This window comes from Leptonychotes weddellii, chromosome 4 (assembly GCF_054177405.1).
Source record: "Leptonychotes weddellii isolate Sample4059 chromosome 4, ASM5417740v2, whole genome shotgun sequence".
NCBI classification, from domain to species: domain Eukaryota; kingdom Metazoa; phylum Chordata; class Mammalia; order Carnivora; family Phocidae; genus Leptonychotes; species Leptonychotes weddellii.
In genome coordinates this window covers 112,381,873-112,397,699 of record NC_138372.1, presented here as the reverse complement: position 1 = coordinate 112,397,699, position 15,827 = coordinate 112,381,873, and the positions used below count along the sequence as shown (strand labels likewise).

Below are 15,827 nucleotides of genomic sequence, written 5' to 3'. Positions count from 1 at the left end.
TGATCAGGCAGGAGACTAGAACAAAGCCATACACTAGAGATTTAGGGTATATTTTGGTCTGTTAGAAGAAACTGTATCCCAAAATTTTAAAGAGAGAACAACTTATATATATATACCAAAAATAAGGTTAACTCCTATGAAGGGATAGACTATGACTCTAAAAATGAAAAATAAAGATTTTTAAAAAAGGGATTGATAAGATGTTGTTTGAAAAAGGGAAAAAGAAAAATTAAAAAAAAAAAAGAAAAAAGAAAATTAAAAAGATTAACTTTGAAAGCCTTAAGAATCAGGGGGGAAAAATCCATGAATTCTATGTGCAGTATTCCCTAGCTCTGGAGTTCTGCCGTTCTCATTGATCAGTAAACTTGGTCTTGGCTGGCTGTTCTTGCTGATCTTCCGGGGGAGGGGTCTGTTGCTGTGGTTCCCAAATGTCTTTGCCCCAGGCGGAATTGCCCCACCCTTGCCGGCTCTGGGCTAAGTAATCTGCTCGGGTTTGCTCTGGGGAGCTTTTGTTCCCTGCAAGCTTTCCGTCCAGCTTTGGAGGACAAGAGTGAAAATGGCGGCCTCCCAATCTCCGCCCCGGAGGAGCCGAGAACTCGGGGCCCCACTCCTCAGTGAGCAGAGAAAAGTAGTCAATCACTCCTGTCTCCCCAGTCTCCGGCCGCCCTCTGTGCTCACCCGGTCTGTGACCGAGCGTCTCTATCTCTGTCACACGACCCCGTTTGGAGTCTCCAAACCCAGATCCCTGCGGTGCGCTCCCGCGCCGCTCCTCCCAGGGGAGGAAGCGGAGTCTCCCCGGATCTGCCGCTTGTTGGGTCCCTGCTGGAGGAGCAGTGGCCCGACTGTGCCGCGGATCACGGTTTATGGCAACCCCAAGCTGACAGCCCACTCCTGAGCTCCGTCTCTGCAGCCGGCTTCCCTGCTCCAATACGTGGGAGCTCTGCTGCACTCAGGCATCCCTGGTCTTTCCGTGACCCCAAGGGTCCTCAGATCGCACTGTCCCAGGGAGGGTTCCACCCCGCGCTTAGCCACTGGAGCCACATCCCTCAGTGGAGCAGACTTCTAAAAGTTCCCATTTTGTGCTCTGCTGCTCTATCACTTGCCAGTAGCGGCTGACGGAGACCCCCTCCCCCGCCGTCTATCTTCCTGAATATCGCCTCGGATTCCCTTCTCTGCATGTCCTACCTTCCAGAAAGTGGTCGCTTTTCTGTTCAGAGAGTTGCTGCTATTCTTTTCTTCAATCTCCTGTTGAGTTCGTAGGTGTTCATAGTGGTTTGATGACTATCTACTGAATTCCTGGGACCAGATGAAATTTAGGTCTCCTACTCCTCCGCCATCTTGCTTCTCCTCTCGCAAATAATAATTCTTATAGCCACCCTCAGAGATAAGTAATATTATCCCATTTTACAGATAAGGGAGCTAAGGCACAGAAAAGATTAAATACCCTGCCTTAAGTCACATAGCTAAAACAGACCAACCTGAACAGCCTAGCTCTAAAGTCTTGTAACACACTACACTTCGTATAACAATATGCTTTCTCTCTACATATTCTACTAATATATCTCTACCTACCCACTACATGGATGAGACAAGATTTAAATTCTTTCTTAGTTCAATATTCAAAACTGGATTACTCACTTACCATATGCCTAAAATTTTTTATCCCCCAAAAACTATCTTGAAAAATTGTAACTGGTTTCTTACCATTCTGCGGTCCCGTACTTTAGCACTTGGGATGGCATCCAAGTCAACTGTAGTTAATGGAGGGAAAAAAAAAAAAAAGAAAACATTTTAAAAATAAAAACTTTTAGAATATCAAAAAAAAAAAACCTTTTAGAATATCTTTTGTGACTAGCTCTCTACGGAAATTCTTTTTCAACTATCACATTTTAGAATGTTAAGATATTACTTATTAATAAATATAACTAACTCAGCACCCATTCTAGTTGACTAGAAAAACTAAAAGTCATTATGAGCTTAAAACTGATGTCTGCAGAAAAAGAAAAGCAGGATTCTTCACCAGTTTCACTCATATTTCCATAACCCAATTTCCAGTGGCTGAGTGGAGTTAAACACGGCCCCTCACATGGAATTAGTTCAGCTCCAGGCACCTGGTTCCACAGAGATTCTGGAACAGGTGTCCCAAAGGCCCCTCGTGGATTTGACCAGTGTTCCTCTGTGTTCCTCTGAATAGTGCATTTTGTCTTTTAGAGACTGCCTTTGGGAATAAACAGGCTACCAATGAATGACAGCCTGTATTCCTTCTCAGACTATTTTATACCATGTTTGTGACTTTTATAGTTAAGCCATTTGCTTATTAATTCAGTCATCATCGTGTTTACTGGAAATTGGCCGGTGGCTGCTATGGCAGATGAATACCCTCAGTGCCAAAATGCACCTGCATCCCTCCACCTGGGGACTACTTTTGGATTAATCAGCCTAATATGCCAAGACTACACCAGATCAGATCATCAGCTGGGTCTCCTCGGGAAAAATTCCACCAAAATGCTTATAAAGGTTGAAGAATGTCCTAGCTTTTCTTCTCTGATGACATGCCTACTATTTATCATAGAATCTGGGTTACTCTGCTGTCAGAGGGTGATCTATGAGACTACTGTGAAAAGTCCTGTACAAGATGGAGGAAAGACTTTCCCTGTATCAATCTTTATCAAAGTCCTGATCTGGGCCTAAAATGGTGCACCACTTACTCCTGTGATAATGTCTCCTGGTCAAAAAACATTCCTCAGATCCTGCAGGCCTGAGAATGAGAATGTCTTCTCATTCTTATTACTGGATTGTTGTGTTTTTAGGACTCATTTTCCATGGCCACCCTCAGTGGCCTGCAGGCTGGCAAAGCTGGGGAAATATGTGAAGTCCTGCAGGACACTGGGCCAACAGGGCCCACAGATGCTCTGCTCTGTGAGGCAGCTACCCCCACTCTGCCATCAGGTGCTCCCCCACCCCCAGTTCCATACTCCCAAGGGATCCTAGATTCTCCTTTGCAGCATTCAGCACACTTATGCTTATTTAGCATCTAACTCCTCCAACAAAGTATAAGCTCCTTGACAGGAGGAGCATATTTCATTCATCATCACATCCCCCGGATATGGGTCAGTACTTGTGCTCACCATAGGCACTCAGTATCTGTTGACTGGCTGATTATACGAACACACATTCATAGCCCAGTCTTGCTGAACAGATTTGATGCCATATCAAAACCTGTCAGACACACATGGCAAAGAAATGCCCCATAGGGCACTGGTGTGTTTGCCCAGCACTCCTTCCCCTGGCTCCTACTTCCTGCTGCAGATGGCACCTGGCCTAGCCGAGGTCCTCAATCCTCCCTGGACTCCTCTCACACATAACATACCTCAGCCACACCAATCAGAGCCCTCTTGGGACCTGCCCTTTTCTGGGACTATCTGCCAAAAGGGCCATGTGAGCATGGAGCTGCCAGTGGTGGGAAGCTGCCTGGGACTGAAATCAATACCAGAGAGAAAAGAAGCCAACAACAACAACAAACAACCCACTGATACTATTTGAGATAGGAATGATTATTTCTTACCTTCAGCACCTTCCAGCATCTTCATTCTATTCAGTTTCTTCTGCTGCTCTCTTAGCAGGGCTTGCTGCTGAATCTCTAAGGTGTGGTGATCTCTTGGAGGATCCGGGTATACAAATTTCAGATCAACTCGTGTTTCTGAATCTAGTACAAAAAATATATAGCTAAGTTCAATCTTGTTTCCAAAGGAGATTTTATAAAACTTCACTATAAGTAACAGATGAGTAACCTAATTTCAAAATCAAGGGAACAATTAAAATAATAAAATATCACCAAAGTCAAAAGATATTAAAATTGTCATAAAACTCAAGAACACGAAATTAATATTCTTTAAGTAAATGCCCTTTCACAAACTTATCAACATTAAAAGGAACCCCCTTGCCCTGCCCCAGAACAAGCAGTAGCTTATTAGGCATTCTCCATCCGTACCTCCCCACTCCCCAAGATGCCCCCCAGAGCACACAGCTGGGCAACTGGGTACAGGTCATAGCCAAGCAGTTAGTCATAGGGCTACAGCTCAGGGAGCCATCAGACACTGTAATCACAGCAGTCCCTAAAATATACTGAAAAAATGAAACATAATGTTATTGGCCAATTAATATTTTAACCCTTGCCAATATCATACAGAAAGCAAGATAAAGGCAGACTGGCTGGAATTTTAGGAGAGATGTCATTAGTGGAGGAAATGACAATCTAAGAATTCATCTGTGCCACAAGTTCAAGAATATCAAGTGATCAGAATGAAAATGTTAAAACTTCATTTTTAAATCTTGAGAACAAAAATATAGTTCATACATCTAAAAAGCCTTGAAACTATTATTCCCATTGATCTTCTAATTATACTACTGGAATATAATTTAAAGAAATGATCATAAATATGTAAAAGGTTTTATGGTCAGAAATTGCCACAATTACCAAAATAATTTAAAAGTATAATATAATAAAAACATGGGAGCCAGGTTGAGTAAGAACTAGAAAATGGTTAAGAGCAAAGTTAACAGAAGACACTCTGGACACATGAACTTGGATTGGATGGACCCTGACTTGGCCACTTCCAGACTCAGTTTCCTCTCTGTAAAAGCTTTAAGAAACCTCAAAAACCGAGTCATATAATGAACGAGGATTCAATGTGGAAATCATACAGGGAAATGAATGGCTCAATTTTATGGTGTAAACCTTTTTTGTTCTCACGATCTCTTTATACTCTTTGAGGACCCCAAGGAGCTTTTATCTATGTCTCTCTTTCTCGCACACACAGGCCTTATTAGAAATTAAAATTAAGAAATTTTTAAAACATGAGAATACACAAATATATTATTAGCATCAGAGCAATGAAGTTATCACATTTGTAACCTCCAGAAAACCTGTACACACATGTGAGAATAAATATGAAAAAGACAAATAATGTCTTAGTTTATAATGAAAACAGTTCTGACTGCACAGGTCCCCTGACCAAACTCTGAGACCCACTGGCTTAATACAACGCCTCCCATATACAATGGAATATTACTCAGCCATCAGAAAGGATGAATACCCACCATTTGCATCAACATGGATGGAACTGGAGGGGATTATGCTAAGTGAAATAAGTAGAGAAAGACAATCATATGGTTTCACTCATATGTGGAACATAAAGAATAGCACAGAGCACCATAGGGGAAGGAGAGAAAAATGAATGGGAAGAAATCAGAGAGGGAGACAAACCATGAGAGATTCTGGACTCGGGGAAACAAACTGAGGGTTACAGAAGGAGGGGGATGGGGTAACCGGGTGATGGCAATTAAGGAGGGCACGTGTTGGGATGAACACTGGGTGTTATATGCAACTAATGCATCACTGAACACTACACCAAAAACTAATGATATATTATATGCTGGCTAACTGAACATAATAATAAATAAATAAATAAATGGGTTGCTTTGCAATTGGATTGTTGTAATAAATTAACCAAATTCTAGTTAACCAACGATCAAATAAATAAATAAATGATAGCATTAAAAAACAACAGTAAATGTAACCGATGACACTTGTAAATCTAAATGAAAAACAAAAGAGAAAATTAAATAAGTTATATGTTGTTTTTATTTTTTTTAAGATTTTATTTATTTATTTGAGAGACAGAATGAGACAGAGAGAGAGAGCATGAGATGGGGGAGGATCAGAGGGAGAAGCAGACTCCAGGATCATGACCTGAGCCGAAGGCAGTCGCTTAACCAACTGAGCCACCCAGGCGCCCTTGTTTTACTTTTTTTGTTGTTTTGCTTTTTTCAAGATTTTATTCATTTATTTGACAGAGAGAGAGAGAGAGAGAGCGAGAGAGGGAACACAAGCAGGGGGAGTGGGAGAGGGAGAAGCAGGCTTCCCGCCGAGCAGGGAGCCCGATGTGGGACTCCATCCCAGGACCCTGGGATCATGACCTGAGCCGAGGCAGACTCTTAAACGACTGAGCCATCCAGGCGCCCCATACTTTTTTTGTTTTAAATAGGCTCAGAAAGAAGACCAGAAATATTTAGGTGGTTTGAGTAAGGTGATTTTCCCCTCTTATCTATCTTTCTGTGTTTTCAAAATTTTCTGTAATAGATACTACTTTTAAAAGTAAAAAGAAGAAAAGTTCAATTCTGGTTCATCTGGTATACGTCATATGACCACACATCCAACAATTTGCCACCTCAACTCCGACACCTGCTCTATTAAATGGTCCAAAAGGAAAAATCACATATAACACATTTTGGTTCCTCTACACATTTTCAGTCTCCCAGGCCCCTATGTCTCCTGGTAATCCTATTTCCCTACTAAGCTTTCTCTCCTCCTTCTAAGCGCTACATCAAATCTTCTCAACTCTCTCCCTTCAAATATCCTCTATTTGCTCCTGCCTACTGAGGGACTCGGCTCTCATCATTCCCTCCCTCTCTCATATCCTACACACACCTCTTACCCTGTCACAACCCACCCTCCACAGTAGCATCCGAATGCGCTCCCCCAGCTCTGGACCCTCTGTTCTTCCCCTTCCCAGCCAAGCTTCCTCCAGGGGTTGTCACTGCCTCCAACACTCTGCCTCCTAGTCAGTCCTCATTCCAATGTTAGTTGGCTTCTGATGCCCTAATTCCACCAGAAAAGATCTAATTGAGGTCACCAGTGACCTCTAATCCAAATGATACTTTGTAATATTCCTCTTACACGATTCTTTCTCCTTGACACACTCTGTTCCCTCAGCTTTCAGGATACCACATTCTCCAGTCACTCTGGCTGTTCCTTCTTAAAGTCTCTTTCCCAAGCTCAGCTTGCCCTGTCCCCCTCCAATAATGACTTCCATTAAGTGCCACTCTTCTCATTAGTCTACCTGATCTAATCCACTCCGGAGAGGCTTTAACAGCTGTATACGCTCCAAAAGAAAAGAGACAAACCAAAGCCTCATCTACCAGATTGGTAACATGAAGAACTAAAGTATATAGAGTTTTTTGTTGTTGTTTTTTGTTTTTTTAAAGATTTTATTTATTTTTCAACAGAGAGAGAGAGACAGCGAGAGAAGGAACACAAGCGGGGGAGTGGGAGAGAGGAAAAAGCAGGCTTCCTGCTGAGCAGGGAGCCCAATGCGGGGCTCAATCCCAGGACCCTGGGATCATGACCTGAGCCAAAGGCAGATGCTTAACGACTGAGCCACCCAGGCGCCCCAAGTATATAGAGTTTTATTCATCATTATTTGAAATAGGTATCCTAGATGAAACTTTACTTTAGAAAAAGGATAAAAATAAATACTTGAATATGGGGAGAACACAGGCTGTATATAAAAGAGCAGCATTCTACTCACCTCTATCTTTCAGCTCATTGAAGTCATGAATATTCTGAAAAGTAGTAGCATCTAAGCCCTTAGGCGACTGTCTTCTCACAGGAGCTTGCAGTCGATGCCTAGCCATGTCAAATATATCCATGGGATTCCTTTCTCTTTTCCTATAGATAGACGACAAATTTTGGTAAATGTGTTTTAATGGGAAGAGAATTGGAGTTCACATTTAACTCCCTGTACAAGAAATCTGGCATCTCGGGGCGCCTGGGTGGCTCAGTCGTTAAGCATCTGCCTTCTGCTCAGGTCATGATCCCAGGGTCCTGGGATCAAGCCCCGCATTGGGCTCCCTGCTCAGCGGGGAGCCTGCTCCTCCCTCTCCCTCTGCCATTCCCCCTGCTTGTGTTCCCTCTCTCACTGTGTCTCTCTCTGTCAAATAATAAAATCTAAAAGAAAGAAATCTGGCATCTTACATCACAGTATACTACAAAACTTTAATATGTTATTTCAATCTCTTGTATTAAAAAATATAGTAAAGGTCAGTGTAATCTTCCAAGAGATTCTGATGCAAAGTACCTTATTAGAAGAGTAAAATGAGTTAGCTTTACCTTAAAAATGTTCACATAGTAGAAAGATCATAGTCTTTGAAGTCAACAAAACCAAGATTCAAAGACCAGCTCTGCTATTTATTGGCAGTTTGACCTTGATTTCATCATCTCTATGATGCAGATGATGTCTACTCCTTCTAATTAAGTGAAGTTATACACTGTAAAGTACCCAGCATTGTACTTGACATATGTTAGGTAATCAATAAATGTTATCTTCCCCTCAGCCTAAAATAAAAATTATACAGAGAAACATGGTATTAATACACCACCCAATATAATGGGTACTATCCACAGCCTCCAACACTAATTTTACAACGGGCTTTCAGGGAACTCAATACCTAATTAGTTCATTTGATACTCTGGTACCTAGGAAGTTAACATAATAGGGGGCTTAGTAAGCGAGTTTCCTGCTAGGGCTTTGGGGGAGTGACTAAGAAGAGGAAAGGATGGGGGACAGTGTCTCTAGCCCCGAAAAGAAAGACCTACCTGTGCTTCCCGCAGCACTACACAGGCTCCCTCTATTTCTGAAAATTAGGCTTTAAGCTATAGCTGTCAGAGACTTGGCCCAACTCTTGCCTTCATTTCTTTGTTCACTAAATCTTCCCTAAGCACCTAGATGGGAAAGCTTGGATCCCAAAAGGCAATACTACTGCTCTCCTGGAGTTTCCTTTCGAGGTGAGGATAACAAATCACAAAACTACCTCGTCAAGGCTGACAAAGACTTCTAGTGAACTGGACTCCTGCCTAGTTTCCATTACTGCTAAAAGTTAAATAGGCTACTAAGTTAGGAATTAGATTATTAGATTTCTTTGGATGTGGGCTGGCTAATGTTTGTTTTGTGCCTAACACAAAGTAAGAGCTCAATAATGTGAGCTTAATTAATGAATAGGAGATTCTTGTTGTGAAACAATTTATAAAATTGGAATTATCAACTCTGAGATGTCTCTGATTATGATACATATTAAAAATTATACCAGAGTAAATGTATTTAACCAATTCTTATTAAATGATGGCAATCTAACATATATTCTCTAAGCTAGCATGTAGAATTTACAAGGTACTTTCAAATACATACATGTATTTATGCTTCACTAAAACCTCATGGGGTAGAAATTATTGCTATCACTTGCAAATGAGAAAATTGAAAAGCTGCCTGGTTTCTCTCTCTTATATTGGTTTGCCAAAAGAGAGTACAGTGTTCAATTTATGAAAGAAAATTAATGTCAATAACCCACTATACTGAATTAAACATGCATCTTTGAATATGTAAAGCTGCAATAGTTAAGACATTTATAACATCTTAAAAGTAAATAAAGAAAAACTATACTGACCTCTCAACTACTTAGAAGTAGTTGATAGAACTATTCACTGAAAATTACTGCCTTGGGTTAACATTTCATTACCTAGCCATTCCGTATTTTTGAAATTTTCTCACTGTGTTTACTTAGCTAGAACATGCTTGGAAATTAAGCTGTGACATTAAAATCCTACCACATACTGGATTAGAGTCTTAAACTTCAGTATAAATTTAACAGAAATACAAAATGATAGGCCAGGAACAATGACAGATATGTTTCTTAGTACACATATATTATCTAGCTCTGTCCACTAAACAGGGCCCAGACGCAAAGACACCCAAAAAGCACATACAGCATCCAGAGCTTGGTTTCTAAATACCATTCTCCAAGAGGAACCATGGCTTCCTGGAGAAATAGCGGTTTTCAGGGCTGGGGTAGGGGAAATACAAGAGCATCCTGGAGTGTCTCTTGTAATACCAAAAAGGAAGGAAGTGCTCAAAAAAATGGACAATGGATTATACCCCAAAGTACAAAATAAATATACATGAATCAAAAGTGATATGTGATAAATGTGTGATAAATGATTGAATAAATAAAGGGAAGAGAAGGGACAAAATTTTTAAGATTTATTTATTTATTTTAGAGAGAGAAAGAGAGAGAGTGTGTGAGAGCATGAGCAGGGGAGGGGCAGAAGGAGAGGGAGAGAAGCAGACTCCCCACTGAGCTCAGAGCCCAACATGGGGCTCAATCGCATGACCCCAAGACCATGACCTGAGCCGAAATCGAGTCTGATGCTCGACCAACTGGACTACTCAAGCACGCCAAGAAGGGACAAATCTTTCTTACAAAAGAATTCTAAAAAATATATATATAGATAACTAAGCCCCTCTACAGGCTATGGAGCTTAATCCTACCTCCTACCCATTCTTGTGAGTGTGCCAAATTCATTGAGTCATGTCCTAAGAATAGTAACTGCAGCAGAGAAACCTGGCAAATTCTACTTTAACCAATTGATGAAGGTTCCCATCCCCAGGAATGTCTATGTAGATGCCACATACCCCCATTATATGATGTGATGAGAAGGCCATCCACCCTGTGCTATTCTTTCCAAAAACCCTTAACACCAGTCTAATCATGAGTAAACTTCAGACAAACCCAGACTAGGGGATATTCTATAGAATTGTACCTGGCCAATGCCCCTCTAGACTGTCACAGTCATGAAAACAAGTAAAGACTAAGAAACTGTCCCAGACCAGAGGAGACTAGGAGACATGACAACTAAATGCAATGTGGTTCCTACACTGATTAGATTCTGGAATAGAAAGAGAACATTAATGGAAAAACTAGAGAAGTCTTAAAAGTCTAGAACTTAGTAGTAATGTTCCAACATCAGTTTTTTAGTGACAGTCATACTCCAGTAACACAAGATGCTAACAATTGGGAAAACTAAGTGAGGGGCATACGGAAACTCTGTACTATGTCTGCAACTTTTCTTTTAATCTAAAATGATGCCAAAATAAATAAAAGTTTATTTTGAACAAAACTGCTCTGCAGTTTGAAGAACACTACTTTAAAAAAATTTATGAGTCTTTTTGGCAAAAATGATCAGAAATGTTTGATAGTCTGTAAGTATTTTAGAAAATAGACTGTTGATGGAAAATGTAAAAAACAGCTTTAAAATGTAACTGTCTATGATAATTCCAACTCTGAAGTTGTCCATTCCTATATCATTTTCCCCCTGAAAGACTAAATTTCTGTGCCTGATTTTGTAGAAGACTAAAAATGGGAAAGTAAAGAGAATGTTTTCATAATTTCCTATTTCTAGTCTTGTTTCAATTATCTTTTTCCCAGCATGGACTTCCCTACCACTTAGATTAGCTTACAAAGCAACTTCTGCACCCATTTGCCTTATGTACATACGGACTGAAATCAGTCAATTATTTTCATTCACTGATTTCTGTGGTGAGACAAAACAGTCCATTCTAAGAGAGAGCTGGAAGAATGGTGTGCCTGCCCCAAACTCATTTTTTATTGAGTCTAATCCTATTAAACATTTCATGATTAGGGCTAGTATTTCTGGTTTTCCTTCAAGAAAGTGCTACTTCAGGGTGCCTGGGTGGCTTGGTTGTTTAAGCGTCTACCTTCAGCTCAGGTCATGATCCCAGGGTCCTGGAATCGAGCCCTGTGTCAGGCTCCCTGCTCAGCAGGGAGTGTGCTTCTCTCTCTCCCCCTGCCTCTCCACCCCACTCGTGCTCTCTCTCTCTAATAAATATTTTTTTTAAAAAGTGCTACTTCTTACTTCCTTCCCAATCTCAACATCTCTGTCACCACCATCATCATCATCACCATAAATATGTTATTGACAGTAAGGAAGGACAGTTAAGACATCAATTTAAATGTTTTCTATTAGGTTAAATATTCATTAAATATCCCATATTTTTGCAGTGAATAGATTGAACAGGTATGGATAAATGTTTTATGAAGGCAACTTAATCTACATAAAATTCAAGAATGTGAATCTAAGAGAATATTGGTGGAGACAGTTCAAGATGGCAGAGGAATAGGAGACCTTAGTTTTGTCTGGTTCCAGGAATTCAACTAGTAGCTATCAAATCATTCTGAACACCTGTGAACTCAACCAGAGATCTAAGGAAAGAATAGCTGCAACTCTACAAATAGAAAAGTGACCACTTTTTGCAAGGTAGAATGTGCAGAGAAGTGAATCTGAAGCTATATATGGGAAGATAAACCGCGGGGCAAGGGGGGCGGGGCGGGGAGCCTCCTGAAGCCAACACCAGAAACTGATATAGCAGCTGAGCACAAAATCAGAACTTTTAGAAGTCGGCTCCAGTGAGGGACGGCCCAGCCTGAGAGCCATGCTAAGGTGGTAAAACGGGGCAGAAATCTAGGTGGGACAGTGTGGTCTCTGGATCCTCAGGATCACAGAAAGACCTGGGGTGCCTGGGGGTGGCAGAGCTCCCAGACTTCAGAGTGGAGAGATGGGCTGCAATCAGAAAGCCCAGGTGTGGGCTCTCAGCATGGTCTTGCCATAAATGACAAACCGCCGAACGGTTGGGAGACTGCACTCCTGATAGCAGCTAGGAACAAGAGGTCCATAAACCCCAAGGGTAGAAATGTTAGACTGCCAGGAGACCTATCCACAGAGACCTGGCAGGCCATAAAGGACTGCCATGATATATTCAGAACTGACACTACTTCCTCCCCCAGGGAGGAACGGTGTGAGTGTGTGCCATAGGAGGCTGCAGGGTTTGGAGACTCCACTCGGGGTTTCGTGCAGATGGAGACCAGGGAGACAGATGTGATTGACTGCTTTTGCATGAGGGCACACTGAGGAGTGGGCCCCGAGCTCTGGCTCCGGGGCTGGAGATTGGGAGGCCGCCATTTTCATTCTAGTCCTCTAAAGCAGAGCAGAAAGCCTTCACGGAACAAAACCACACAGAACAAACCAGAGCAGCTTACTTAGCATGGACCCGTGGCAAAGGCAATGCAGTTCCCCCCGGGGCAAAGACACTTGAGAATCAGCACAACAGGTCCCTCCCCCAGAGGATCACCAAGAATACCCAGCTAAGACCAAGTTTACTGATCACACAGAACTGCAAAACTCCAGCGCTAAGGGAAAACACTATATAGAATTTATGGTCTTTTGACACGATTCTTTAGTCCTTCAATTTTAATTTTTTTGCTCTTTCCTTTTTCAACCACTTTATTTTTTGAATCAACTCTTTTTTTAAAATCTTTTTTAATTTTCATATTTACACTTACATTCTATCCTTCCATTGTATTTAATTTTATTTTTGTATATATATTAAAGTTTTTCTTTCCTTAAAATTTTGGGATGCAGTTTCTTCTAACAACAGACCAAAATACACTCAGGATATAGTGTATTGCTCTGTGCTGTTCACCTGTCTGTTTATATTCCTTTTTTTTCCTTTTTTAATTTTTTTGGATTTTAATTTTCATTTTTACAGTTACATTCTATCCTTTATTTTTGTATGTATATAAGTTTTTCTTTCTTTACAATTTTGGAATCTAGTTTTCTAACAAACAGACAAAAATGCACACAGGATCCAGTGTATTGCTCTGTTTTGTTCACCTGTCTGATTATATTCTCTCACTCTTTTTTAAAAATTTTTTCTGGTTTTGCGTCTCTTCTGATTTTAGTGTATATTTCTCTGGGGTCATTGTTGCCATTTTAGTATTTTGTTCTCTTCGTCATCTATTCTTCTCTGGACAGAATGACAAGACAAAAACTCACCTCAAAAAAGAGAACAAGACGCAGTAATGATGGCCAGAGACCTAATCAGTATGGACATGAATAAAATGTTGGAACTAGAGTTCAGAATAATGATTATAAAGATACTAGCTGGGCTTGTAAAAAGCACAGAAGACACTAGAGAAGCCTATACTGAAGAAATAAAAGAACTAAAACCTAATCAAGTCAAAATAAAAAAGGCTATTATTGAGATGTAATAAAAAATGGAGGCTCTAACTGCTAGGATAAATGAGGCAGCAGAGAGAATTAGTGAGATAGAAGACAAAATAACGGGGCGCCTGAGTGGCTCAGATGGTTAAGTTTCTGCCCTCGGCTCAGGTCATGATCCCAGGGTCCGGGGCTCGAGTCCCACATCGGGCTCTCTACTCCCTGGGAGCCTGCTTCTCCCTCTGCCTCTCTCCCTCTTTCTCTCCGTCTCTCATGAATAAATAAATAAAATCTTAAAAAAAAAAAAAAAGACAAAATAATGGAGAATAAACAAGCTGAGAAAAAGAGATAAACGGGCACCTGGGTGGCTGTCGTTAAGCCTCTGCCTTCAGCTCAGGTCATGATCCCAGGGTCCTGGGATCAAGCCCCGCATCAGGCTCTCTGCTCAGAGGGAAGCCTGCTTCTCCCTCTACCACTCCCCCTGGTTGTGTCCCCTCTCTGGCTGTCTCTCTGTCAAATAAAAAAATAAAATCTTTAAAAAAAGAGAGATAAACAATAACTGGATATCGAGGGGAGAATTCGAGAGGTAAGTGATACCATAAACCAAAACAATATTAAAGTAATTGGGATCCCAGAAGAGGAAAGGGAGAAGAGCAGAAGGTATACTGGAGCAAATTATAAAAGAGAACATCCCTCATCTGGGAAAGGACACAGGCATTCAAGTCCAGGACGCACAGAGAACACCCCTCAAAATCAGTTAAAAACAGGTCAACACCTCGACATATAATAGTGAAACTTGCTAATCTCAAAGACAAGGAGAAATTCCTGAAAGCAGCTTGGTACAAGAGGTCCATAACCTACAAGGACAGAAACATTAGACTGGCAGAGGACCTATCCACAGAGACCTAGCAGGGCAGAAAGGACTGCCATGATATATTCAGGGTGCTAAATGAGAAAACTATGCAGCCAAAAATACTTTATCCAGAAAGGCTGTCATTCAAAACTGAAGAAGAGATAAAAAGCTTCCAGGACAAACAGAAACTAAAAGAATTTGTGATCACTAAAAGAGCCCTGGAAGAAATATTAAAAGGGATCCTTTAAGTGAAGAGCAAACCCAAGTAACATAGGCCAGAAAGGAACAGAGACAATATACAGTAACAGTCACCTTACAGGCAATACAATGGCACTAAATTCATATCTTTCAGTAGTTACTCTGAATGTAAACGGGCTAAATGCCCCAATCAAAAGACGCAGGCTATCGGATTGGATAAAAAAAGCAAGATCCATCCATATACTGTCTGCAAGATACTCATTTTAGACCCAAGGAAACCTCCAGATTGAAAGTGAGGGGGTGGAAAACCATTTACCATGCTAATGGACATCAAAAGAGAGCTGGAGTAGCAATCCTTATATCGCACAAATTAGAATTTTTTTGAGAATTTTTTGTTGTTATGTTAATCACCATACATTACATCATTAGTTTTTGATGTGGTGTTCCATGATTCATTGTTTGTGCATAACACCCAGTGCTCCATGCAGAATGTGCCCTCTTAATACCCATCACCAGGCTAAGCCATAACATACTTAAAGGGTCTATCCAACAAGAAGATCTAACAACTGTAAATATTTATACCCCTATCATGGGAGCAGCCAAATACATAAGCCAATTAATAACTAAATCAAAGAAACACATCAAGGGCACCTGGGTGGCTCAGTTGGTTGGGCAACTGTCTTCAGCTCAGGTCATGACCCTGGAGTCCCGGGATCAAGTCCTGCATCAGGCTCCCCACTCAGTGGGGAAGACTTTCCCTCTGACCCTCCCCTCTCTCGTGCTCTCTCTCTCTCATTCTCTCTCTCAAATAAATAAAATCAAAAAAAAAAAGAAACACATCGATAATAATACAATAATAGTAGGGGCCTTTAAAACCCCAGGCACTGAAATGGACAGATCATCTAAGCAGAAGATCAACAAGGAAACAAGGGCTTTGAATGACACACTGGACCACATGGACTTCACAGATATATTCAGAGCATTCCATCCTAAAGCAAGAGAATACACATTCGTCTGGAGTCCACATGGAACATTCTCCAGAATAGATCACATACTGGGTCTCAAATCAGGTCTCCACCAGTACCA

At 41.1% G+C, this 15,827-nt stretch overlaps 1 protein-coding gene across 1 annotated transcript in view; it reads right to left on the bottom strand.

Annotated features, from left to right (window-relative positions):
• Positions 1-15,827, bottom strand: part of CSPP1 (centrosome and spindle pole associated protein 1) — a 117,397-nt gene that overhangs the window by 7,118 nt on the left and 94,452 nt on the right. Inside the window, exons 22-24 of the mRNA XM_081817125.1 lie at positions 7,371-7,510; positions 3,566-3,706; positions 1,675-1,751 (exon numbers count right to left, since the gene is read on the bottom strand). Of these exons, the coding sequence (XP_081673251.1) occupies positions 1,675-1,751; positions 3,566-3,706; positions 7,371-7,510 (358 nt within the window). The remainder of the gene's footprint in view (positions 1-1,674; positions 1,752-3,565; positions 3,707-7,370; positions 7,511-15,827) is intronic.